The sequence below is a fragment of the Spinacia oleracea genome, chromosome 4 (genome assembly GCF_020520425.1).
Source record: "Spinacia oleracea cultivar Varoflay chromosome 4, BTI_SOV_V1, whole genome shotgun sequence".
In the NCBI taxonomy this organism is placed as follows: Eukaryota; Viridiplantae; Streptophyta; class Magnoliopsida; order Caryophyllales; family Amaranthaceae; genus Spinacia; species Spinacia oleracea.
In genome coordinates, this window is record NC_079490.1 from 110873311 (window position 1) to 110899219 (window position 25909).

At 36.0% G+C, this 25909-nt stretch overlaps 3 protein-coding genes across 3 annotated transcripts; 1 reads left to right on the forward strand and 2 right to left on the reverse strand.

The window, feature by feature from the left end:
- The first annotated feature begins 1367 nt into the window (after positions 1–1367).
- On the forward strand, positions 1368–7820 carry LOC110794266 (sodium/calcium exchanger NCL). The gene is made up of 7 exons (XM_021999213.2): positions 1368–2048; positions 4695–4880; positions 5082–5263; positions 5804–5949; positions 6047–6326; positions 6416–6718; positions 7256–7820. Exons 1-7 carry the CDS (start codon positions 1685–1687, stop codon positions 7502–7504), a joined length of 1710 nt encoding a protein of 569 aa, XP_021854905.1. The 5' UTR covers positions 1368–1684; the 3' UTR covers positions 7505–7820.
- A 31-nt stretch (positions 7821–7851) lies between these two features.
- Positions 7852–12364, reverse strand: LOC130471793 (uncharacterized). The gene is made up of 4 exons (XM_056842095.1): positions 12220–12364; positions 8581–9716; positions 8378–8452; positions 7852–8205 (listed from the first exon to the last, which is right to left on the reverse strand). Exons 1-4 carry the CDS (start codon positions 12362–12364, stop codon positions 8131–8133), a joined length of 1431 nt encoding a protein of 476 aa, XP_056698073.1. The 3' UTR covers positions 7852–8130.
- A 7821-nt stretch (positions 12365–20185) lies between these two features.
- On the reverse strand, positions 20186–22821 carry LOC110794267 (protein SPEAR2). Its single transcript, XM_021999214.2, has 5 exons — positions 21703–22821; positions 21491–21586; positions 21011–21177; positions 20757–20919; positions 20186–20589 (listed from the first exon to the last, which is right to left on the reverse strand). Exons 1-5 carry the CDS (start codon positions 22234–22236, stop codon positions 20380–20382), a joined length of 1170 nt encoding a protein of 389 aa, XP_021854906.1. The 5' UTR covers positions 22237–22821; the 3' UTR covers positions 20186–20379.
- Between the last annotated feature and the right edge of the window lie 3088 nt (positions 22822–25909).

A 25909-nucleotide genomic window follows, 5' to 3' on the forward strand; every position in this document is an offset into this window, starting at 1 on the left:
TATTTCCTTTATATATTACATACTTCATTACACAATTACATACTGTACAAAATCCGAATTAAACAATTTTAGATCTGCTCTATTATCACTCCCCTCTTTCTTTCTCTCTCCCATTACCAGTTTCATTGAGCAACTCCATCCCCAATTAAATTAAGAATTAAACAAAAATTATAACATAAGTACTTACAATTTCTTAGCTTTAAAATATTAAAATAATGAAGTTTTTTCAGGGGAAAATGGGGGGAGGGGGGGGGGGGCATGCATGATATGGGATTCGATCCCGCGTGGGACGTGTATCGCAAGGAGTTAGTGTAAGCCTTAGTGACCAAGTTAACAAGGGTATCAGCACGTATATGATTCGTAAAATCAAATATCTAACATCTTATAAGGCAATTACTACCTCACAAATGAATATATTACATATATACGTCATTACACAATTACATACTGTACAAAAATCCGACTTAGACAATTTTAGATCTGGAAACCCACGGTCTACCGGTGGTAAAGACGGATGGAAAATCGTAACAGTACCCGAAAAATCGACAGTCGATAAGCAATCGTATAGAACGGGATGACCGGATCGTCTCTACTTCTATCAATGGGTACTAGGAAAAACGACCGATCGGCTACAATTTTCTGGAAATAATTGTCGAAAAATGTTTCATACTGCATTAAATAATTACTCCCCCCATATTTATTTAAGAGATACACTTGGTCAGGCACGGATATTAAGAAGAAGAATTGAATGAAATAAAGTGATAAAACAAGTGGGGTTGGGTTTATATTTTAATAAGTAAAACAAGTGGGGACCATATCATTTTAGGGGGTGGGGTGTAGTTATGAAATTATTTGTTTAATAGGGTGGTGGGAGATATGATATATTAGATAGAATATTTAATTTGATGGTGGAGTTGATAAGTTACTAAAAATGGCAAGTGTATCTCTTAAATAAATACGGAGGGAGTACATATAGTACCAAATTCCGAAGAAATTCAATTCTAGATCTAGAAAACCACGGCCTTTCCATAAAGATGGAAAACCAGGTACCTGGAAAACCGACTGACAGGAAGAAATCGGAAAGATAGGGATGATCCGATCCTCTCTAATAGCATCATTGAGGACTCGAAAAAGTGACTGGCCGGCAAAAATTTTCCGGTACAAATTCTCTCTCCTAAAAAATATATACTTAAATAAAAAGGAAAATAAAAGAATTAATTTTTAATTGAAATGGGAAGGGTCCACATTTTACTTCTTCCACTTGTTTGCCAAGTCGAAGTGTATGTGGGACTATACATAAAGTTTACGTGTAGCCTTTTCCTCAGTGACTAGTCGCTAAAGAATACCGACATGACCTTAGCTACAGACGGAATCCCCAATTTGATGGCGATCCATCTACCGTCAATCCATGATCATTGTGACTTTGTTAAAAGAGGAGTGGGGGGGTACCAAACCACCCTTTCCAACTTCAAATTAGTTTATGACTCCTTAAATCCCGTCACATCAAATTCCACGGTCTACACGCCCCTTACACGGTTCTCACTCTCTCTTAATACTATTCTATTAATCCCCCATCTTTTTTTGGCAAATCTGTCAATCTGGCACTTAGTAGTTTGTATTCCCTATAGATTTGATCTCTTCCGATGTTATATTCATTTTTGTTTTTATTTTAATTATTATCACCATGAAACTCACCACCTACGCCCCCATTTTCTCTCTCCTCATCCTCCTCATCGCCGCCGTCTCCGCCGCCCGTGATCCTGTTTCCGGTGGAATTCACGATGCGGGTTCCTCTTATCTTCGACTCCCATCCTTTAAATCACTGTTTACGGATGAGACATGCGAGCAAAGTTATGGGTTTTTGCCCTGCACTACAACTGGGTTGGGGAATTCTTTCTTGATTCTAGTTTATGGTTATTTGATGTATACTGCTGCTACTTATTTGTCAAATGGGAGTGAGCTTCTTTTGGAGATTTTGGGTCCTGGTATTATTGGTGGCCTCTTTCTTCCTATTCTTGGTGCTCTCCCTGATGCTATGCTCATCCTTGGTAATAACACTAACGACCCATCTTGTTTTTGTTGAATTGTTCCTTCTTTCTCGTGGGGGACAACTAGCTTAGTTGATTAAAGTCGTGGGGTGGGATCGAATCCTGTTTACATTGCTGTTGTCTGTTGTTTTGCTACACCAATGATTAAATGAAACAAATTTAGTTCTGTTGTAATTCAGTTTTGGATTTGGGATTTAGCTATAATGACAACATGAGGATAGTTAAACATTTTAAATTTGATGTTTAGAATTGTAATGATAGTGATTTATGGATTGCAATTTGATGTGTTCCTGGGTTTCTGCTTTATTTGATTAATTTATGTAACTTTGAGTTTTAGTAACTTAGGATTATTTCCAACTAACACAATTTCCATGGTACATTCGATCCCCGTAGAACATCCGGTTGTAACTTTACATTTACCCTGCGTGCTGATGTGCTATACACACGAGGAGGAGAATGTGAGAGGATGTAATGTTACATTTGGGCTTGATGAACTTGGTTGACATAAAATTCTTATCAAATAAAAATTTCAATGTTAAAGATTTGTCTAATGCCGAACAACTAATACGACTTTGTGAACTAGATCCGGTCATATGTATTTTTTGCAGATTTATAATCCAGGACAGAAGTTATTTTTGTATTGTGACTTTGAAATTTGACTTCTTCTTTGGTCGTAAACCATTTGTTTTTCAAAAATAAATAAATTGTAAGTTGATTATATCTAGAGGTGTCAAAAGCTGACCCGACCCGAAAAAATCACCTGTTTCAAACTCTAACTGAACTGATTTGACCCAGAAAATTCAGGACCCAAACGTGATCTGTAACCGACTTGACTCTACCTGACACCCGTTTCACGTCGACTGAAATAGATACAATCTTATAGATTTATTGTTTCATACATTAATGTCTATGTTGTCTCGATATAATTACGTTATCAGTTTCAATTATCTATTTCATGTTAAGTACTTGTATACGAGTAATAATCATTAAATGTCTAATGATATGATCCAACTCATGATATACAAATGAATATTATATTCTTTAAACTTGTTAGGACTACTAGTAAATTGAAGAATTGATATGATAAGTTATACAAAGTAGTTATTTAGCCGCAATTGGAGTATATTTATGGTGTATAATTTTATAGACTACAAACGTTAATTATTTAGTCAAATTTAAACTAACTGAGCAACTAGTTCCTTAAAAAAAAAACACTAAGCAACTAGTAACTAGCTAACTACTATAATTATAAACTACTACAAGTTTTACAGTTCTAGTGTCGACTAAAAGAAGTACAGTCTCGTAGATTAATTGTTTCATATATGCCTCAATGTCCATGTTGTCTAGCTCAATATAACATTATCAATTCCATTTAGCTACTTACGGTAAGTACTTGTATATTAGTTATAATTGATCAATGTCTAATTATGTAATCCAATTCATGATATGCTAATGAATATTATGTTCTTTAAATTTGTTAGGATTACTAGTAAATTGAAGAATTGATGTGATAAGTTATACGGAGTAGTTGCTTAGCTGTAGTTGGAGTATATTTATGATTTCGATGTATGTTCTTATAGACTATAATCGTTAATTATTTAGTAAGTTTGATTTTGTGTCAACTTAAAGACTTATATTTTTATAGGTTTATATATATTATGTACTTTAGTGTTTACTTAGGGATCTCATTATATAACTATTAATCATCTTATAACTTATGGCAAACTCTAATTAATATAACAATGTTATAATTCAGTAAATTAAAAATGCTCGTAAAGACATACTCCGTAGATTAATAGCTTATTAATTAGAAATAGAGTGAAAAAATTAATCGATAATGACTTGTAAAGATCTAGACTGAAATCGAAACAACCTGAGACCTAACTGAAATGACCCGGACGGAAATCGACCTGGTATTGAATTGATCCGGTTTGAATCTTTTTGAACTGAAATGACCCGAGTCAAAGTCTACCCGACCCAAAGTTATCCGATCCGAGTTTGACCCGACCAAACCCGTTTAGAACACGACACGATTTCACCTGGTCCATTTATGACCCGAACCGAACTTAACTCGACCCAGAATAGACCCGAATTGAATAGACCCGACCCAAACCCGATTTGATCCCGAAAGCTTTTGACCCGAACTTGAACCGAATCGAATAGACCTGAATTGTTATGGGTTGACCCAAAATCCATCCGATAACTAGATTTGACACCTCTAATTATATCCAGTCTCTAGATGTTGAGAAAAAGGGACCCCATATAAAAATACACATTGTTATTGGTCCCACAACAGACAAAAAGAGATAATTACCAGCTTTTAAGCTTGAGGAGCTACTCTTCCCATTGCCAGTTAGTTCATAGTTTAACTTACCCAAATCTCAATGTTAATAATGGCCGATTTGAGACATAGACTTGGGTAAAGCTTGTTTCTTGACTGTAAACTGTATGTTCCTATCAAGTTTCCTGGTAAATTTCTGCACACTGTATTCACCACTTTTATTAGATGCTTATCAAATTGGCTATATGTTACAGTTTCCTACATAGATTTATGGCATATATTGAATGTGGTTATTATTCATGTCATTATTCCTTAGCTTTTGAACTTTGAATCTGTTGTTATACACTTTCTGATTTTTTTTGCAGTATCTGGCCTTTCTGGAAGTCCCGAAACTGCTCAAGACCAGGTTGCAGTTGGAATGGGATTGCTAGCTGGTTCAACAGTCATGCTTCTTACAGTTATATGGGGATCTTGTGTTTTGATTGGCAAGTGTGACATTGAAAATAAACGTGCAATCGATGGAAAAGACACAAAAGGATTTAGTTTATCAGGTAGTACCTATTGATATTAATATCTTGACCTGTTTCTTGTGAATTAAAACCCTTCGCTGTATCACAGCCAAATACTGAAATACCTGCTTAGAACTCCATTACCTTGTAAAAATGAACTGACCCTGACATGCAATGCTATTTCTAATTGTTTTAACTTTGAACAGGGGCACTTACACATCTTTTCCTTATTTATTTCTTCAGGTTCTGGTGTTTCTACTGATATATGGACGAGTTATGCTGCAAGGATCATGGTTATTTCTGTAGTGCCCTTTCTTGTTGTCCAATTGCCACAAGCTCTCGACTCAAGTTCAGGAAGACACTTGGCAGTGCTGATTGGCCTCATACTCTCTGTTGTTATGTTGATTAGCTATTGTCTTTATCAGGTAATTATACATAGGAAAGGATGTGTGTTTAATTTTTTTTGCTAAATACTTACTGAAGTGCGAATATGAGAGGATGTTTGCGAATAATTAAACTTTCTTAAGGCTGAGTTTATGTTGAATTTCTAGCTATGTCCTTGGAATTCCTTCTGCGGCTTTCTCACGTGGCCTTAGAGGTTTCTTTTTTCTTTTTTCCCTTGTTATTTTGGTTGATAATATTGCCAATTTTCCTTAATTGGTCACCTGATCAGTGTAGTATGGTATCGATTTTTTTTTACAAACACATGTTAGTAACCTTTACATCTTTCTTTGTCGTGTATATGAGTCCGTTGTGAGATTGATGCAGAGTTTTCTATTGTTACTTTGTTAGGAGTATGCCAATAATGTGAAAAACTTGGAAATAATAAATCCGAGTGCCTGAAAATGATGACTCTTAGAGTCCAAAAATTAGAGCTGTGTGCATCTCATGTTTAAATCAATTTTCAGATAAGAATCTAAGTCCCCCTTGTGAGTTGGTCTGAGTTGCATTATTTATCGAGGCAGGTTTTCCAACCTTGGATTCAAGTGAGGAAGCTGGCCTATGTCAAGCATAAGCGTGTTATGACGGGATTTCTTAAGCATTTGAAAAAGCATGCTCTTGGGAGACTCTGTAAGCCTGATGGCAATCTTGACATGGATGTTGTAGACAAGTAAGTTGTACTACTACCATCTTTGATTGGCGATACACCTGGCATGAAAAGGATGTCAAGGGAGTTAGCATTTCATTTATCATCCGTTGTGTAACAGGGTGTTTAAACAAATCGATCGGGACGGTGATAATTATCTCTCAAAAGGAGAACTTGGAGCCTTTGTTGTTGGAATGCAATTTGAAGGGGTGAACCCGAGCAAGGACGAAGAAGATATTGCACAAAAACTTATGCAGGAATTCGATGTAGAGCGGCCGGATGATAGGATTGATCAAGAAGAGTTCACTAAGGGAATCTCAAAGTTGCTTAATGCTGTGAGAGGTGACAAGGTTTCCCACCATACTGCTGACACACTGAAATATTTAGATGACTTTGAGGAGGTTAGTTGGTTGTATAGCAAAAGTTTAAGTCCATTGTTGCTGAATTTTTTGGGTCAGATGGTTATGAAATTGTAAATTTTCATGTGCAGGAAGCTGAAAAGGAGCATTTCCTGTTGGGTGATGAGGGTGATGAGGGTGGGGAAGAAGTTGAAAATCCTAAGGCAACCACCATCAAGGCAATATTGTTTCTTGTGCTTGGGACTATTATTGCCGGTGTCTTTGCAGATCCATTAGTAGATGCTGTGGACAATTTCTCTAACGCAACCAGTATTCCTTCCTTCTTCATCTCATTTATTGCCCTACCCCTAGCAACTAACTCCAGTGAAGCTGTGTCAGCTATTATTTTTGCCTCCAGGAAGAAGAAGAGATCTGCATCACTAACGTTTTCTGAGGTTGGTTTCTCTCTTGCTTTTTGCTGATGTATAATACTTGTTATATGATAGAGTGGTCTAGCAAGTTTGAATTTTGAACATGAGTTTATCTGCTTTTGTGGGTTTAGACACTCATAATACAAAAAACTACAATCTTTTCCCCCCTTCTACTCCGTATCTATGACTAAGTGGGTGGATGTGATCTGATCTCTAAGTTGGTTTCTTGTTTGTTATAAACCATTTTGGTTTATTGATCTTTTAGAACCAACTGGCTTTACTGAGTACTAGCAGTAGCCAAAGTGTGTCCAGGTCAATAAATTTGGGTGTCCAGGACTAAAACTAAATATACTAAAACTAAATACAATTTGTGAAAACTTGGCAAGAACAATCACAATTCACAACTGTTGTTCTCTGCATAGTTCTTTTGTCCATCAATTAATAACCATCACAAGTATAATAATGACAGAAACTAGGAGTTGTATAAATCAGAAACATTGACTTTGTTACATTTTTAATCTATGAGAAGACACTGAAAAAAAGAATGCTGTTTTGTTTCAGTTATATGGAGCAGCGACCATGAACAACATACTCTGTCTGTCGGTGTTTTTGGCTTTAGTTTATGTAAGAGGATTGAGTTGGAACTTCTCCGCTGAAGTGCTTGTCATTTTCCTTGTTTGTGTCATTATGGGTGCTATTGCCAGCTTCCGCACTACATTCCCTATCTGGATATGTTTTGTGGCCTTCCTTCTCTACCCATTATCTCTGGTGCTTGTTTATGTCCTTGACTACATCTTTGGTTGGGCATAGATCCTTCTTGTCATTCATTACTAATCTCAAAACAATACCGTTTTGCCTTATCTTTGTGGCACATAATGAATGACACACACATGGTCATCTAATTGCAAGGGGTTCTCACTTTCCCCCAGGCCTCCTTCCCTCTCATGTTGTGTGTTAGAGGTATCCTTTCATTGTAAAGTGCGACTAAAGTGAAGCAGTTTTCTTCTCCGCATATCTTCACTTTTGTACTTATTATATATCTATGTATCTTTTCGAAGAACCTTAAATTGAATCCACATTGTTTCTACATTTGTCTTCAATGAATCTGTTGAGAACATCATCTTTATTTTCTGTCATTTCGTTTTAAACAGGGGAAAATGTGGTATAATTTTAATCTAATAGCATGCTATGCACCTTTCAAATACGAGTTTTTGGACTTGTGAAATAATGTTTTTTTTTTATTTTTATGTTTACTCGTACATCACTAATTAACCTCAGGAAGTTTAAGAGTTAAGATTAGCAGTGTCAAGTAGGTGTTATCGTACTATTTGATGGTAACAATGCATCACTAGTATGTATCTTGCTTCCTTGGCTCCTTTAACAATAACACTAGCTTAGGCCAAGTGTTTCTTCAGTTTACTGTGAATGTCATATACTCATATAGATCCTGATGTGGTTCTAATACCAAAAGATCGCTTCTCCGGTGGTATTTGAGAAGCACCTTCCATAAACTGTAAAACAAAGTAACATATTTAGTGTACTGCTCTGAAATTTTGATTAAAGAACGCTTAATGAAAAATCTTTTACTTTCTTCAATAAACATAGAGATTCGGAAGCCATACGACTGATAAAATAACAAGATCTTGTGAAACATGAAAAATAAAATTTAGGAGAAGAGATTACCTTTATCAAGTTTCTTCTTAGCTTATTCTCTGTCTTAAGTTCCATAATTTGCGTTTCTAGCTTTTCGATGTGAGCCTATATTATATGGTAGAGTAAGAGTTAAAATGTTAAATGGAGGTGATGGACATGAAAATGGGTAGATTGGTGAAGAAGTATGATAATAGTTAGTTATATGACATATGCATCAACATATTCACAATTACCTTTATTTTTTTGTAAGCAGCAGCAGCAGATTCTCTGTTTCTGATCTTTTGACGCTGTTTTGTAAGGCTAATTTGATCAGGCGTAAGCTCAAAGCCTTTTCTCTTCCTTCCTCTAGGGATATTTTGCATGGAACTCAACTTGCTCTCCACATACCTCCAGCATTTGCCTCCACAACATATCCCTTTCTCCCTTATGTCGCTACACTGGCTTGTTCTCTTGATTGTTTGTTGAAGAATCCTCAAATTTCCATCCACTTTCTTAGCAAATTCATCTCCATAATCAGTAGTGGCTTTGTTTATGTGAGATGTCTTGTCCATTTCCATTTGTAGACTAGCTGGTATCTCAAAATCAATACATGCTAAGAATGAAGGATCCAATGGTGGAAGATGATATTCATCCAAGTTAATTAGGTCATCAGGAGGTACTGAACATGAGGATCCTATGATTAGTGGATCATTAGTGTAGTTCATTTCTTTAGTTAGCTCATAACCCAACTCTTCCAGTAGTGTTAATGATGGTGTGGGCGGATATGCAATGTTGTGAATTTGAGTTGCTGATTCGATATCCATGTTTAGGTTCTTTAGGCTGAAATCTGAGGACTCAGTAGTAGTAGTAGTAGTAGTAGTAGTAGTAGTAGTAGTAGTAGTAGTAGTGTCACTCAGCTCAATATAATCGATGTTCTTGTTTAGGTTCTCTTCATTACAGGGTTTCATTATAAGGTCAGAGCTTAAGGAAACTGGGAAGATTAATGGGTCATTAGAATCGTTGGCTTGATTAGGGAACTCGACATCCAAGCCTTGTATCAGTGGTGGTGGGTTGAGGTCTGAAGTTTCATGAATTTGGTTGGACAACATCTCAAGCTGCTTCCATATTGATGGGTTGGAACCTGAAGCCTGAAACTTTCTGACATTCAGCTGATTTGAAACAAATTCCTGCTCCATTTCTTCTATCCAAGACATATTTTTTCCTGAATTCAGCTTTGTTACTGACTCTGAATCATAAGGTGCTAAAAACTCTCTTTCAAACTCCTCAAAATTGTGTAACAGCTGCTGTGTTTCAAGTTCCAGAAAATCCATAGTCCTCTTACTCCCCTGTATCATTCGTAAAACACCCTTGATTAGTATAGTATGTACGTCTGTAACAATAACACAACGAACAACAGATTAATAAATAAAAAATCTGATACTTCATCATCTGATCAGTGACTCACTGTGAAATACCGATTAATTGTATACAAAAACTGCGTGAGTACGAAATTTGAGTGGTAACCTGAGTTCTTGCTGGGTTAAGTTATAAAGCAAGTTCTTCTTCCTAGAATTAGTTATTTTTCAAGCAAGTTTATATGATAATGTAGGTAAATGTCAGGAATTTCAAGCACAAGTTTTCTGTCTACTTCTTATTTTTATGAGCAAAGCTGTACTTTGTCAGAGTTTTCTGTACTTTCTGTGTACTAATTATTCATGTAATATGACTTGCCTCAATACATTTCTTATTTAACTTCCTGATATTTCTTCATCTAAATTCCAAATCATCACACTTTTTATGTATTTTTTATCTTTCAAGAAAGAAAAACTCCCAATAAAGTTTTCTAACACATTTGTAGGGATGTCAGTGGGGCGGGTTTTGCGGGAGACCCGCCCCGCATCCGCCCCAAGTAGGCGGGGATGGAGGTAGGTTTGGCGGGTGATGGGGCGGGGATGGGTATAAAAATCGTACCCGCCATGGGTGATGGGGCGGGTGTGGATTTTGTGTTGAACCCGCCCCATCCCCGCCCGCCCCATCCCCATTCTCCCCGCCCCATCCCCACTCGCCCCGCTTCATACCTGCAATGGGTGATGGGGTGAATTTGGATTTATTTGCATCTTTAGGTGATAATATATAGGTGAGATTTTTATATTTTTTGTTTGAATTTTTTTTGTTATGACGAGTATTTTTTTCAATTATATAAGTTACTTTAGTCATAAGGTATTTTTTTTCTATAGTTAACTTTGATTACTCCGTATATATGGCAAATGTTTGCTAAATAAGAAAAATTAGGCGGGTATTAGCGCGGGTATGAAGCGGGGATAAGACGGGGATGGATACCCAGTTGGGTGGCGGGGCGGGGATGGATTTTAGCTTACACCCGTTGGGGCGGGGATGGGGATGAACTTTGTACCCGCCATGGGTGATGGGGTGGGGATGGGGATGAAAATTTTAGGTGGGGATGGGGATGGAGGGATCTACATCCGCATCCGCCCCGCCCCGCCCATTGACATCCCTACACATTTGCTGAGCAACTACTCCGTAGCTTGGTAAGGTGATTTGTGTAATTGTCCTCAAGTAAAAGTTATGTTATTTTTTTTCTTTTTTAATTAATTTTTTTGAAATGATGGCATTTATTCTTTTAATTTTGTAGTCAAATTTGACCATTATTTTATATGAAATTTGATTTATATAATGTCTCATGAGTTCCTTTTATCAAAAACCTTATATATGACGGATTTATGTATAATATTAACTTATTACCCATTCAAATAGTTCTTCAACGTAATCAAATAGTTATATTATGCTATAATTGATTATACTCTCCTATCAAAATAGTTATACTTTCTAATCAAATAAAACCGTTATATTTTTTTAATGTTGGTATTCGTGGTTTTACGGGTATATAGGTTTTATAGGAGACCTATTCTTAACAGGTTGAAAATACTTTTACAAAATTTAATGTTTTTACCGTACATAAAACATTATGGTAATGTGTAATGTAACCCTATGATAAACGAAGAGTTCCAGTGATGGTGGTTTATGGCTTAATCAGAAGAAGGCGGATTCAGAGGCCATAGTTGTTTATGTTAATGCTATTTGCACTCCAATTTTTGCGGTTCGGTATGTTTATCCTCACTTGAGATACATTACTCCTAAAACACAAATTCCATAACGGATGGTTCAATTTGGAATTCCATGTGAACCCTTTTTGTTAAAAGAGTACAAATTAATTACAAGTTTATGTGAACCCTTTTTGTTAAAAGAGTACAAATTAATTACAAGTTTATGTGAACCCTTTTAGTTAAAAAGAGTACTAATGCTTAAATATTATAATCAAAGTTTCAACATTACATAAAAAGAAAAAGTTTTACAAACTACAAACTATTAAAGCACTTAGGTCCTTATAGACCATTACAGACTTTGCATTGCTAACAAAATAAAAATACATAGGCCACAACACCAAGAGGGAAGTATGCTCTCCTTGTGTCATCCCATGCTTGTTGAACCTGTCTTGTTTACACCACCAACTAGGTGCTATCGTGCCAAGACTATTTATGAGTGTGAATCCTTTATAAGAGATGGCGTAGAAGCAAGGATGATTTCCCATTGGAGTCTCCTTCAAGAACCTGTGGAGCTTGAAAGACAAGGAAAGAACCGAAAAGATAACAATGTCCCGAGAAAGGGTGAAAGACCTTGTGAATTTATCACAAGCTTCATGAGTCAATAAACATGACTCGGGTAGCATGCTAAAACCCCTAATAAAGGGGGAGCAGCGCTCAAATTTTGATTTTTGAAAGCATCAGGGATCACTCCTAACGCTAACCTAAAATGGTGATTAACATAAGTTAACCTCCACGACCAAAGAACAACCCCTACCCTAGGACACAAACCTTTCCTAACATTTGTTCTTTCCCTCATCAGACTACTAAACCAACATTCTCCAAGCCCACATCCAAAAGAGATGAAGTTCCCCTCCGCACACAAACCTACACTTCTTCCAACAACTACTTTAGTGTAGGAGAGAACCTCAACCATTGATAAGTCTCCAAAACCAACCATAAACCCCTGCAGTTGTTCTACTTTAAACCCCCTCCTGATTAAATATACCCACTTGGTACATTCAATTAAAACCCAAACAACTAGAATCCATGAAAACCCACAATCAACATATGCATAAGGATAAGGAAAAACAACAGCAAGAAGAAACCAAAACAATACTGCCCAACAAAGCCTACTAAATCTAAACATACTAATTAAAAAAACCAGAGACTAACACAAGCAACAGGGGTGGAACGGGCAGCACACACATGGAAAAATCTAACCCAAAACTAAACCTAAACTAACCTTTACCTTTACCATCAAGGTCGGAGTGAGTCGACACTACAAGACGGCGGTGAAACCTTTTACCGTCCAGATCGGGGTGGTCCGACACAAACAAGATGGCGGCGGTTAGAAGGCCTTGGGAAAACCAAGCCAATAAATCCACAAACGGGACACTACCCAAAACGAATCAAGAGAACTCAACCCGAAACTAAGCGATTCCAAATCCAAAAACAGAGACCCTAACCCTAAACAATTACCTTTACCGACGACCGGCGGTGACGAATAGAGCAGGGCTGGAAAAGGCGCCTAGGTTGAGAGCTTGACCCGATCAATACCTTTAGACCCAAAAACCGTGTTAACTGGATACACGAACTAGAAACCCTAACTAGACCCAAAAATCGGCGAAAAGAGCTTCGAACTAAAAGGAGGGGGAAGCTAAAGCTTGGCTCCTCTTTCACTTCTCCACCGAAGAAAAAATGCCTGAAACTTCGATCGCTAACACTTCGCAAAAGAGCAGCAACAATTCAAAACCCTAGTTTCGACCACCGTTAAACTCAAAGATGCGATCTTCACCTACAACTAACTAATTAACTTACTACCGTTGATAGAGGCCCACCGGCGACCCAAAAAGGGTGGCAACGATAGGCCGCCGGTGAGCGGAGAGGTTTCTAGGGTTTTGGTTTGGGGATTTTTTAGAGAGAGGACAGAGAAAAATATTGTAGAGAGAAAAATAAATGATGAGCATTTATTAGCCGAACTTTCAACACGTTAAAGATGTTGTTATGCACCAAAGATACACAAAAATATTGTATTGAAAAAAGTCATAACTTAATTTTTAATTTTTTTGTTGTATAAATGTTGCATTAATTTCAATTTTTTATAAGGTTAAATTGTCTTTTATAATTGAAATTTCAACATTACAAATTACATTGGGCAACTTTTGTGTAAGACCGCTTTACCGGAAAGACCACTTTGGTTGCTTAACTAATTGGTTTAATTTCTTAACTAATTGGTTACATTACTTAATTAATTGATTCAATTGCTTAACTAATTAATTTCTTTGCTTAACTAATTGGTTTCAGTGCTTAACTAATTAGTTCAAGTGCTTAACTAATTGGTTCCATTGTTTAACTTATATGATACCAACGTGATCTTTTTTGTAAGACCGACTTATAGAAAAGTTTGTCAATTACATTAAAGATGATGTTGTGCACCAAAGATACACAAAAATATTGTATCGAACAAGGTCACTTAAATTAACTTTCAATTTTGTTGTTGTATAAATGTTGCATAATTTTTATAATTATACAAATTTTATAAAATAAATATAATTGTATGCTATTTTCCATGGATACCCCTCGTATACATTTCTTAAAAACAATAATGGTTTGGGCCTTATGAAAATTATGATTCTATATGGAAGTTATATTGGCCCCATTTATGATTTTGGTATTGCATATTGAAAAGTAAAAACTCCTACAAAACTCTATACAGTAGCTTGTATTCACTTCAAACAGAGGTTCTTCGGTTCGCGTTGCCCTTAGATCATGCCAGTCTTTTCTTTGGTTTCACGGCCAAAAATCGGAGTGAAAACATTTCTCCAAACCCGGACTTTTTCAGGCTGGGTTGGGCTCATTGTACGAACAAAGTCTCTATGTGAAACAATGTCTGATACGAATGACAAACGATAGTCCGACATCCAAAGCTACATAAATTTTTGTTACTCTTGCATACAATGCGTAAATTGACATGCTAATGTCTGATAAGAGCATCTCCAATGGTTGTAGTCAGGGACTTGCTTGCAATTTTTAGAAATTCCAAGCTACTAGCTTGACCATTGGAATTGAAATAATAAATTAGCTTGGCTAAGCAAATTAGCTTATTTGCTTGAAAAAACTTGGCCAATGAAATAATACTTCCTCCGTCTTTTAATATTCGCAACGTTTGTTAGTTTCACGTATGCCAATGTACAACTTTGATCATTTATATCTTAAATTCTCTTTATGCAAAAATTATAAAAAGTTGATATTTTGAAAATACACATTGAGACGAATCTAACAAGATCCCACATGACTATGTTTTATCTTATATAAAAAGCACTAAGAATAGTCAAAGTAGATTATATGAATAGTGGCAAAAGTCCAAACGTTGCGAGTATTAAAAGACGGAGGAAGTATTAAATTAAATTAAATTAAATTAAATTATTGATTGACAAATATGACTACATTAAATATCAATCTAGTAGCTAACCACTAGGGTACTAACTAGCTAGAAATGGAAGTAGCTTGAAATATTATGAGACATGACAAGCTAATTTAGAAATTAGCTTACCGTTGTATAGACCTGGTTATCGGGCGGGGCGGGTCAGGGTCGGTGCTGGTCAAAAGAGGGTCGGGTATTGAAAGAGTCATTTTTAGCTGGTCGATAACGGGCGGGTCAAAAGCGGGTCGCGGGTCAATAGCGGGTCATTAGTGGGCGGGTCAATAAACGAGCAATGAAAAATGAAAAACAAAAGAGCCATGTGCAAGTACAAGTAAATACGAAGCTATACACGTAATTTTTTGTGTCATTACTATTTTAATTTTCAAAATAATTGTAGTATAAGTTTGATCCTATAATGACCCTGTCCAATGAAGGCCCTGTCCAATAAGAGCCCTGCACAATAAAAGCCCCGTTAACTTGACCCTAACCCTATATCCATTGAACTACCCTGTCCAATAACCAGGTCTACCGTTGTAGATGCTCTAATGATGTTTAATATAGCATAATCTTAGATATAAGTTGACATGCTTAAACAATTAACCAACTCACCCAGTCAGCCTAAGCACATTATGTGTAGTCAAATATTCCTTATTACTCCATTAATCTAAGTCCTTACCGTCAGACTTTCCCTCAAAGCTGAGGAGCCAAGCCAACAATTTAACTAATTTTCAACCACCTTTTGTCTTTCTATATGTGTTCCGATTACTAGTATAACAAGTGAATATCATTGGGGACAAGAGGGAAACTCCGACGCCGGTGAATCGGCCAGAGAGATGGGTTTTAAGAAACCCAGTTCGTTTTTTTATACTCCCTCTGTCTCTTTTTGTTTTTTACGTTTGTTATTTTGCACGCGTTTTAACGACTAATTAATGTGCATTGAGATTCTTCTAAGTTTTTCATGTAAACGAGGAAAATTACGTTTATTTATAATGTTTTCACTCTTATCAAAATTCTGATATGGGAAAAATGAGAAAAAGTTAATGTCTTTATGGAAAAGTGTGAGGGATTAAATGGCTCAATTGATTTAATTGGTTAATATAATAATTGGGTACAAATTTTGATAGAATATTAAATCATTTATGTGATAATATAAAAGGAAGTGTAAAGAACTTTTGAAACACCAAAAAAGGAAAACGTAAAAAACAAAAAGAGACGGAGGGAGTATTTTCTTTAGGGAACCAACTACTTGTAATCTCTCTAATTTTCTTTTAAAATTATACTCCCTCCGTTCCAAATTAGTGAAGGAAATAATGCCCTTGGTCCAAGTATGCATTCAATGTTAAGTCTAATAAATGCGGTTCAGTATTAATTAACAAGTTAATAATTCAGTGAGATCAAGTGAGCTGAATGCCTAGCTAGAGGCCGCTTCAGTTCAAGTGGAATTAATGATATTAATCCACAGCTTACTCTTGACTGAACCCGTAGGGTCACACAAATAGTACGTAAACGGATCAAGTATTTAATGGCATTAAATACTCCATCTATGGATATTCGGAATCGACGGATCTTGGTTTCAGTGGGAGCTGAGATCGTCACAGGCAAGAAATGAATACTCCGGAAACGATGATATTGCCGGAAACGGAAATATGGATCGTATCGGAAATATAAATATTATCCAAGTCGTAGATGTTGCCGGAAACGGAAACATGGTACGTATCGGAAAATATTATCGGAAATGGAAATATTGCCGAAATCGGAAATATTGCCGGAAACGGAAATATTGTCAGAAACGGAAATATTATCGGAATCGGAAAATAATTCCGGAAACGGAAATATTAAATATTTGTTCGAAACGGAAATTAATTCCGGAATCGAAAATATTAAATATTGTTCGTATCGGAAATAAATTCCGGAATCGGGAATTTAATCGAAAGCGTATCGTACGAATTAGCATCGGACGAGGCTCGCTAGACGAAGGCCCAGCACGAAGCCAGGCCATCGCCCAACAAGCCACACGCATCACCAACACACGCCAAAGCCTCGACCAGGCCCAGCGCAAGCCAGGCCCAGCCGAAGCCATGGGCGCGCGCGGACAGTAGCATGGGCCGAGCGCTGTGCGCTCAGCGTGGGCCGCAAGGCCTGCGCGGGTGTACGGTGCTCGTGCGATGCTCGTGTGCGAATCCTAAAGCTATCGGGATTCGATAAAAGATTAAATCCTAAACCTATTAGATAAAGTTTATTTAAATAGAGTCCTAGCAGGATTCTAATTAAATAAATTAGTATCCTAATAGGATTCCAATTCTTTTTCCATACCTCTATAAATAAGGGCCTAGGGTCATTATTTATACAGAACTTTTCAAGTATTCAAAGCTAGGATTTTTAAGCAGAAAAATCAGCCATATCTCTTGCCCATTTAGCCGAAAATAAGTAGTACCTTAAGGGCGATTCTAGTTGGTTAATCTTAAGGCGGATCCGGACGTGTTGTGGACTATCTACGGAGGGACGACACTTGGAGTCCTAAAGACTTGTTCTTGTTCGGTTCGGGCGCAGCTAGGGAAGACACGCAACAAAGAGTATGCATCTAAACTATGCTAAATGATTATGTGTAAATAATATGTTTTCCTGGCTTTATGGTTTTTCCGCATGATTTATGAATTGTCATATGTATCATAACCTAACAATTAGTTGTTACACTTACCTTTGCATAAAGTTTTAGGTGATAAGTGGTTGTTTGGTTATCAATTGTTATTTTATTGAAAAAGTAGATGTGATAGGAGTTAGTGGGGTATTTTTTTTTAATTGAATGAGAGAGGGTGTGGGGACAAAAAAAATTTAGTGGGAAGAGAGAGACAATATAATAATTGTTGGGTCATTCCTAATTTAGAAGTGTACCAACTAATCTGGGACGGACGAAAAAGGAAAGTGTAACAACTAATCTTGGACAGAGGGAGTACCATTTATGAATTTACAAATCTTCCGTTAAAATCTGCAAAATCATTCAACTCTGATAAAATATGAAATGCATTCTTCGGTATCATCGAAAATGAATCTGCCATCAACTTTGGTTTCATCGAAACTCATGAGGGTCTGATTTCAACTATGGCATTGGAGAAACGATTAAAGAGGAAGCTAAAGATGAATTCTTAAACTAGTCTTCCTGCACCATCACCAGAAAGCATAGGATCAAAAGTTTTGGTTTCATCGAAAGTTTCTGACAAAAAAATTAAAAGGAAATGTTAATTTTTTTTTTGAATTTCAAATTCAAATAGGAAATGAAAATTTTGGGGATGACTAAAATGTGACTAAGAGATGTGACTTGGCAAACACAGCCAATTAGGTGATGGGGTATCATGACTATACTTACCCCTAGGGTAAGTGTAGGTTTAGCGACTATCAATATGACATACAATTAATTACAACCTAAAGTGACATTCAATTCCGAACAGATGGAGTATTAGTCAACCAATAGAACCATAGAAGAAGACTCCATGGACAGGTTTTTGATGTAAAACAAGAGCCATTTCCTTTTATAGGCAAGATAAAAAAAAATTGTGGTATACAAAAAAGAAAATTATTTTATGCAGAAATTTCCTAGTAATAATAATTGAGTTTTAATTTGCACCATAGATATAATTGAGCGATTTCTTTCAATATTGTTTAAAGAACGTCATTTCCCAAAATGCGCCACTTTCTAACTTACTTCCCATCATACCGTCCACGTCAGCATTAAAATCGCTCTATTTTCTTTAACAAAGCGGCACTAAACCGCTATATCAGGTAGCGGTTGACAGAAGTAAACCGCTATCTGAGTAGCGGTTTATGTAAACCGCTATTTTAGATAGCGGTTTATATATTAACAAAAACTTACTGTACCCCCGTTATGTTTTAAAGCAAACCGCCATCTGAGATAGTGGTTTTGTTTTAAAGCCAACCGCTATCTCAGATAGCGGTTTATAACATTGAACCGCCATCTGAGATGTCGGTTTGCTTTAAAACGAAACCGCTATCTCAGATGGCGGTTCAACACTGAACTGGAAAAAAAAAATTACTTCTCTTTCTCCCTTATTGACGTGGACAATATGGTGAGAATTAATTTAGAAAGTAGTGTATTTTGGGAATCATTGAATCTTTATGCAATATTAAAGGAAATCGCTCGATATAATTGAAATCAGATATGGTGGGGCCCATCTGTAACATGAAATCCTATAGTAGCAAAAGCGAAGTCGTCCCCCCAACAACAAAGCCACATGCATAGGGAGCAGTTTGTTACTCCCAATCAAAGTGTGGCTGACCCATCCATCTACCAACCAAACAGAAATAGAATTCCAACTGTAACAAACAATGATCACCTCTCTCCATTTAAGATTGCCCTAAACAATATGGTCGTATCATATTATCGCCTCACATTAATGTTTATATGATAATCGAGTCTCGAATAATACATGTGTAATTCTGTGCAACTTTACACAGCCATGGGTATTTGTATGCGACGTTCGTGTCCAAGTGTTGGATTCGGCTAAATTATTTTTTTACGATTTAGTCTAATATAAAGTGTTAGAGGGTCAATATCATACCGAGTGTCGAAGATCAAACACGAATACTTGAGGTAAAATGAAGAGTTGAGTTAGGGGTGAGCAAAAAGTCAGGGTAACCTGAATTGGAACTGGAACAACCGGTACCCTGATTTGTACATGTTTCGGTTTCAGGTAATAAATTTGGGAACATGTTGCAACAAGTTCCGATTCCGGTTCTCAATTTGTTGGAACATGTACTAATTGGACACCCTCTACACACTAATTCTAACATGGAGTACCCAAAATAAGGAATCTGACCATATAAAAATGTTTCATATACCCAAAATATAAAACGATCCAAACTATTATTTGGAAAATATACATATAAAATTACAACTTAAGGCCAAATTATAAAACAATCAAAGTCCAAATCATAAACTATAATATTTTTTAATAAATTTGCTATACTTTATTTTAATTTTTAAAATGAAAGTGTACCTTGAGTCAGAACATGTTACAATAGGTTTCGATTCCGGCTCTCAGTTTCAGTAACTTGTTGGAATAGGTTTTGGTAGGTTTTAGTTACCATTTTAAGGAACCTGTTGCAGCAGGTTCAGTTTTAATTCCTAAAATTTTAACAGGATACCATGTTGTGTTCACCCCTAATTCAAATAACAGAATTTGTGTGTTTTTTTTCGTATTATTCAACGATTCAAGTCCACGTTTATGCTTATGAGGGCATTCCGAACTTCTCTAATGATGAATAATGTAAATTTGAAAATGAAACCTACCACTCATTTCTGTAAATAAATCATGATTAATGTAAACACTATATTAGAATTATATTGCTCATTCGCCAAAAAAAAATAAAAATAAAAAATGAGATTGAGCACGTTATCTTGGAAGGTCTTTAAAAAAAACCACACCTTCCTCGTCACAAGTCATGGAAAGAAAACATGCATGTCCTTGTTGCTAATAGGAAAGAAAGAGTAGAGGAAAAATGAAGAAGCGTTACAACTTTAAGTTTAGATCAATACTTCCTCCTGCTACATCACTGTTACAACTACTATGGTTAACTCCCGGTGGCGCCGATGCCGATGCCGATGCCGATGCCGTTGCTTGCAGCTTTGTGGCTGGGAAGAAGCTTAACAGGTTAGGCTGCAGCTGCTGGCTCGTACCACCTCCTTGTCTTGAGTCAATAAGTTGGTCTTCAATACTTACCTAAAAGGCATGACCAAATTTGATATTTTGGTTGCAAATGAGATGGGAATATATAGAAATTACAAATGGGGCAGGGGGATTCGAACCTGAGAGCTATAGTACTCAGTCATAAACAAATTTATAGGTAGACAAAGAAATAATTAATTAAGATAAGTTGAAATTCTTACTTTGCAAATTTGCTTAAATCTTGCATTAGGAAAAGATGTTGTTGGTGAGGCCAAACTAACAACTTGTTCTGTATGAGAGTTGCCATTTTCTGATCTACTGATCTTTCTCGAGTTATTTGCTTGCTCAGTAGTCGGCATTGCACTTGGGTTTGAGGGGATGTCTCTAATAAAACCAAGAAATTAAACAAACAACAATTAATGAACTCAGCTAGTTACACTAATGTTTTTTTTTTTTTTTTTTCTGGTAAGCTGACCTGAAAATCGGGATACTGGTGTCTAAGTTGTAAGGTGTCCCTCCGTTTCCATTGGATGACGATTCATCTGACCGGCTAAGTGAACGATGAGCGAATTTGCTGTGAAATGTGGGTATCGGAGGGTTGTCTAAAGGGAAGGGACATGTCCTCTTTGTACCAACCATCATCTATGCTACATCAAAACCCAATAGTTTAACAAAGGACAAAAACGTCTCATCTGTAATTAAAATTACTTGCATCATCAACAATCTCAATCTATTTCTTGAACAAATTAAAACCCATCAATTTGCTCTCTATTATCTATATACTCACCAAGTCTTCATAATGGATCATATATGTGCATGTGATTAGTTTAGAGATTTGAGGGTGTTCTGAGATATATATGCAAGGACCAAATCTAACATATCAAAGAAAAATGTAACAAACATGGACAAAATATAACAACTTCACCAATGAAAAAATCAGGATATATGGTGATACCTTATCCTCATCTGGCCACAATGGTGAGTAAAAGCTTTGGTTTGAAGGGGGCTCCATTGGAAAATTCAGTACAGTTGATGATGACAAAATATTCACCTATTACACATTCAACAAAACATTAAACTAATTAACATACAATTAAGAATTAATATAGGTTCACAGACTATACATGAAAAATAAAAATTAAAGAAATGAGCAATATATTTTTTTACCAATGAACTCGAATGTTGTTGTGTATTCCGATCATGAGTAAACTCATTAAGATTTGTATGCCACATTGGAGGCCAATTGCTGTCAGGACTCAAACAAGGGATCGATCCTAAGTGAAAATTCTCGGTATTTGGTAACGAACGAGTCCTAAAAATCGGATTTTGAGATGACAAATTAATCGGCATTGGAGGAGGAGATGGAGGACGACAAGATTTTAGTGGCCTTTGGTTATTAGGAATTGGTAAATTAGGCAATGGCAATGACAATGGAATACCATTTCGAGAAGGCGAATCCGTAGATGGAGATGAAAAATTGTTGTTGATATCTTTCTTTTGTTGTTCTTCCATCCTAATCTTCTCAAGTTGAGCCACTCCTAACCCTCTTTGTGGCACTTTCTTTTGCTTCAACTTTTTTGATGATGAAGATCTATTAACACTCCCATCATCACCACAAACGGTGCTACACATTTGATTTTGATCTTCTTGAATCATCCTTAATTCTAGCCTTTCTTCTTCTCCGTACCCTCTTTCGATCATGAAACCTATAATACTTACATGTTTCTATACATACAATAACTAAATTTCTAAAACTTTATCAATCTACTCTAAACTAAACTAAGATTTTCACTCTACACGGTGGCACTCATGAAACAAATTTTATACATTTTTTTTATGAGGATTAATCATGAGAACATTTCGAAGAAACCCTGAAATGTAAAATGACCTAACAGAAAAAAAAAAAAAAAAGTAATTAGATTTTGAAAGAGAAAAAACAGATCTCCTAAAAATCTTAATGAACCAATAAATAAAGGAGTTCCCCAAAAATCTCATTAAAATCACACAAATTTTATAAAATTTAAAATATAACATAACAGTAAGTAAATAAATAATAATAAAATACTGAGAAATGATAGGATAACGAAAATGTATAGAAAAGAAAATGTAAAGTATTAATTAAATACTGAGAAATTATAGGATAACGAAAATGTAAAGTGTTTTTCGCAATAGATGTCGCTCAAATCTTGCTCCACTCTCCTGATTTTGCTGCATATCTTGTAAACTTTTATATAATTTTTATTTGATTAATTGATTTTGAAGATTCTGGTATGCCTTGTTACAGGAGAAGAAGGGTTTAAAAAGAGTGGGTTTTGGGTCCATACCACCTACCAAATACTTTCTAAAAATAGAATTAAATCAATTTTATGTGACTTCCACGTGATCCTAGGTCGCTTCTCTTCTGTTCGATAATTTCGTTCTAGAGAACAAGAACTCTAAACTTTTGAAAAATATATTACGATAAATTTTAATCATATTTGTACATTCTGTTTGGATGTCCAATTGACTTTTAATTGGACCTGTAGCCTGAAAGCCCACCTAGATAAATACAAAATTAGGGATGTCAATGGGGCGGGGCGGATGCGGATGTAGGTCCCTCCATCCCCATCCCCACCTAAAATTTTCATCCCCATCCCCGCCCCATCACCCATGGCGGGTACAAAATTCATCCCCATCCCCGCCCCAACGGGTGTAAGCTAAAATCCATCCCCGCCCCGCCACCCAACTGGGTATCCATCCCCGTCTTATCCCCGCTTCATACCCGCGCTAATACCCGCCTAATTGTTCTTATTTAGCAAACATTTGCCATATATTCGGAGTAATCAAAGTTAACTATATAAAAAAAATAACCTTATGACTAAAGTAACCTATATAATAAAAAAATACTTGTCATAACAAAAAAATCGAAACAAAAAACATAAAAATCTCACCTAAATTTATATTATCAACTAAATATGCAAATAAATTCAAACTCACCCCATCACCAATGTCGGGTATGAAGCGAAGCGAGTGGGGATGGGGCGGGGCGGGCGGGGATGGGGCGGGTTCAACACAAAATCCACACCCGCCCCATCACCCATGGCGGGTACGACTTTTATACCCATCCCCGCCCCATCACCTGCCAAACCTACCTCCATCCCCGCCTACTTGGGGCGGATGCGGGGCGGGTCTCCCGCGAAACCCACCCCACTGACATCCCTATACAAAATAACCTAGCTATCTTCCACATAATTATTAATAGCTGCATAGGTATGCACGTATTTTTACGTGCATACCACATGAACGACGACGTTTCTTAATAAAAGAAATGCTCAATTTCTATTCCCTGCCCATCTCTCTCCATCTTCTCTCTCCTCTAACCTCTCTCTCCATTTTCTCTCTCCTCTAACCTCTCTCCTCTAACCTATAAACACGATCCAGATTTGACGCCGTCATAGGAGCTTGAATGAGGTTTGCTAGATCGGAGTCGTTTCGAGCTGGAGAAGAAGATGAAGAGGCGCTTCGTTGGGCGGCGCTTGAGAGGCTTCCTACCTACGCTAGGGTTCGTCGTGGAGATCCATGCCGGAATGTTCTAGGTGATACTAAAGAGATCCATGTCTGTAAACTTGAAGCCGATGAACGGAAAATTATTTTGCATCGACTTTTTAACTCCGTTATGAATGATACCGAATAGTTCTTCGATCGTCGTCGTCGCTGTTTTCTTGCGTAATTCTCTTGCTCCCAATTTTATTTTTTAAAGATTAAATTAAGCTCTTATTTTAAGACATTCTAATTTGATTTTTCCAGGGTATTTTTAGTTAGGTTTGCTCTATTCCTGTTAGTTTCTAGTATCTTTCATCTCCTTGCTTGTGGTGACAATCATATAGATATATTATTGATCTATTGATAGCTTGGGAAATGCACTTAATGAGCCGATAGCTTTTACATTGTCGATTGAGTGCTGCTAATCGCTAACTCTTTAAATTAAGCTCTTATTTGATTTAAAATTTTCATGTTCAAATTAATATTGTTGATGAAATTAGTAATAACATTTTTGAGTGATGTTCAGTTTTTCAACTCTCTTGTTCAACCTATAAAGAATCATGTTCAACTAATAAAACGACATGTTCAATACTTACTAATATATTTTCAATACTTTTGTGTGATGTTCAGTTTCTCAAGTCTCATGTTCAACTTATAAAGAATTAATTATGAGTTTGTTAGGATTGTTGTAATTGGTGGTTGTACTTGTGGTAGTTATTGCTGAATATTAATTATGAGTTTGTTATGTTCAGGAGTAACACTTTTGTGCAATGTTCAGTTTTTCAACTGTCGTGTTTAATTTATAAAGAATCAGGTTCAATTTATACAAAACCATGTTCAACTAAATTTAACTTAATTATAAAATTAATATATGTTCAATAATTTTGCGTGATGTTCATTTTCTCAAGTCTCATGTTCAACTTATAAAGAATTATGTACAACTAAATTTAACCTATAAAACTAGTAAGATATTTTCAAAAGAATTTTTTAAGTAAATGTTCATTATTCCTTAATAATGTTCAGATTTTATAAGCAGATGTTCATTATTCTTTACTAAAAGATCAAGAGTGGCGTTGTCTAAAAAATTGTCATGTTCAGTTTATAATTCATCATCTTCAACTTATAGAAGATGATAGTTCACAAATAAGAACACTTTTGTGTGATGTTTAGTTTCTCAAGTCTCATGTTCAATTTATAAAGAATCATGTTCAACTAAATTTAACTTATAAAACTATGATATGTTCATAAATAAAAAAAATACTTTTGTGTGATGTTCAGTTTCTCAAGTCTTCTATTCACCTTATACAGAATAATGTTCAACTAAAAACATTATGATTTTCCTGCAGGAAGGTAAATGTTAATAAGAATGCGGCAACAAAAGAAAAAAAATTGATTTAGAAATGGAAGATATGGTATGAAGAGATGTTGTAAGAATTGAAGAAGAATTGAAGGCAGAAGCAACAAGAAAAGAATCTGAAAATAAGGAAGAAAATAGAAAGGGAAAAGAGACCGATGTACATAAAAAGTGAAAGCCGAAAGGAAGGAAGCAGAAAAACTAGAAGCATATAGAAAGAGAAAATAGGAAGTAGAAGCAAATAAATGAAATGTTCATTTTTTAAACATGAATGTTCATTAAATTATTTTAAATGTTCATTTGTGTGTTCTTTATGTGTTCTTCTTGCAGCTTACTCAAATATTCAGATTATTTTTTTTGGAAAACAAGTGTGATAAAAAAGTTTAAAAAAAAATTAAACCCAAAAAATAAAGAGGAAACAAAATAATGGACTAAAAAAGGAAAGAAGAAATCACACAAAACTGCTAAAACGAAACCGTTGTAGCTCATATGCATGTA

Coding starts and splice junctions, on each gene's coding strand:
- LOC110794266 (XM_021999213.2), top strand. CDS start 1,685: ATGAAACTCACCACCTACGCCCCCATTTTCTCTCTCCTCATCCTCCTC. Junction 2,049..4,694: donor TGATGCTATGCTCATCCTTG/GTAATAACACTA, acceptor TTTTTTTTGCAG/TATCTGGCCTTTCTGGAAGT. Junction 6,719..7,255: donor CATCACTAACGTTTTCTGAG/GTTGGTTTCTCT, acceptor GTTTTGTTTCAG/TTATATGGAGCAGCGACCAT.
- LOC130471793 (XM_056842095.1), bottom strand. CDS start 12,364: ATGGTTGAGGTTCTCTCCTACACTAAAGTAGTTGTTGGAAGAAGTGTA. Junction 8,453..8,580: donor CTGCTTACAAAAAAATAAAG/GTAATTGTGAAT, acceptor CATATAATATAG/GCTCACATCGAAAAGCTAGA. Junction 8,206..8,377: donor TAAGAAGAAACTTGATAAAG/GTAATCTCTTCT, acceptor TTTGTTTTACAG/TTTATGGAAGGTGCTTCTCA.
- LOC110794267 (XM_021999214.2), bottom strand. CDS start 22,236: ATGATCGAAAGAGGGTACGGAGAAGAAGAAAGGCTAGAATTAAGGATG. Junction 21,178..21,490: donor TGTGGCCAGATGAGGATAAG/GTATCACCATAT, acceptor GATGTAGCATAG/ATGATGGTTGGTACAAAGAG. Junction 20,590..20,756: donor GATTTAAGCAAATTTGCAAA/GTAAGAATTTCA, acceptor CATGCCTTTTAG/GTAAGTATTGAAGACCAACT.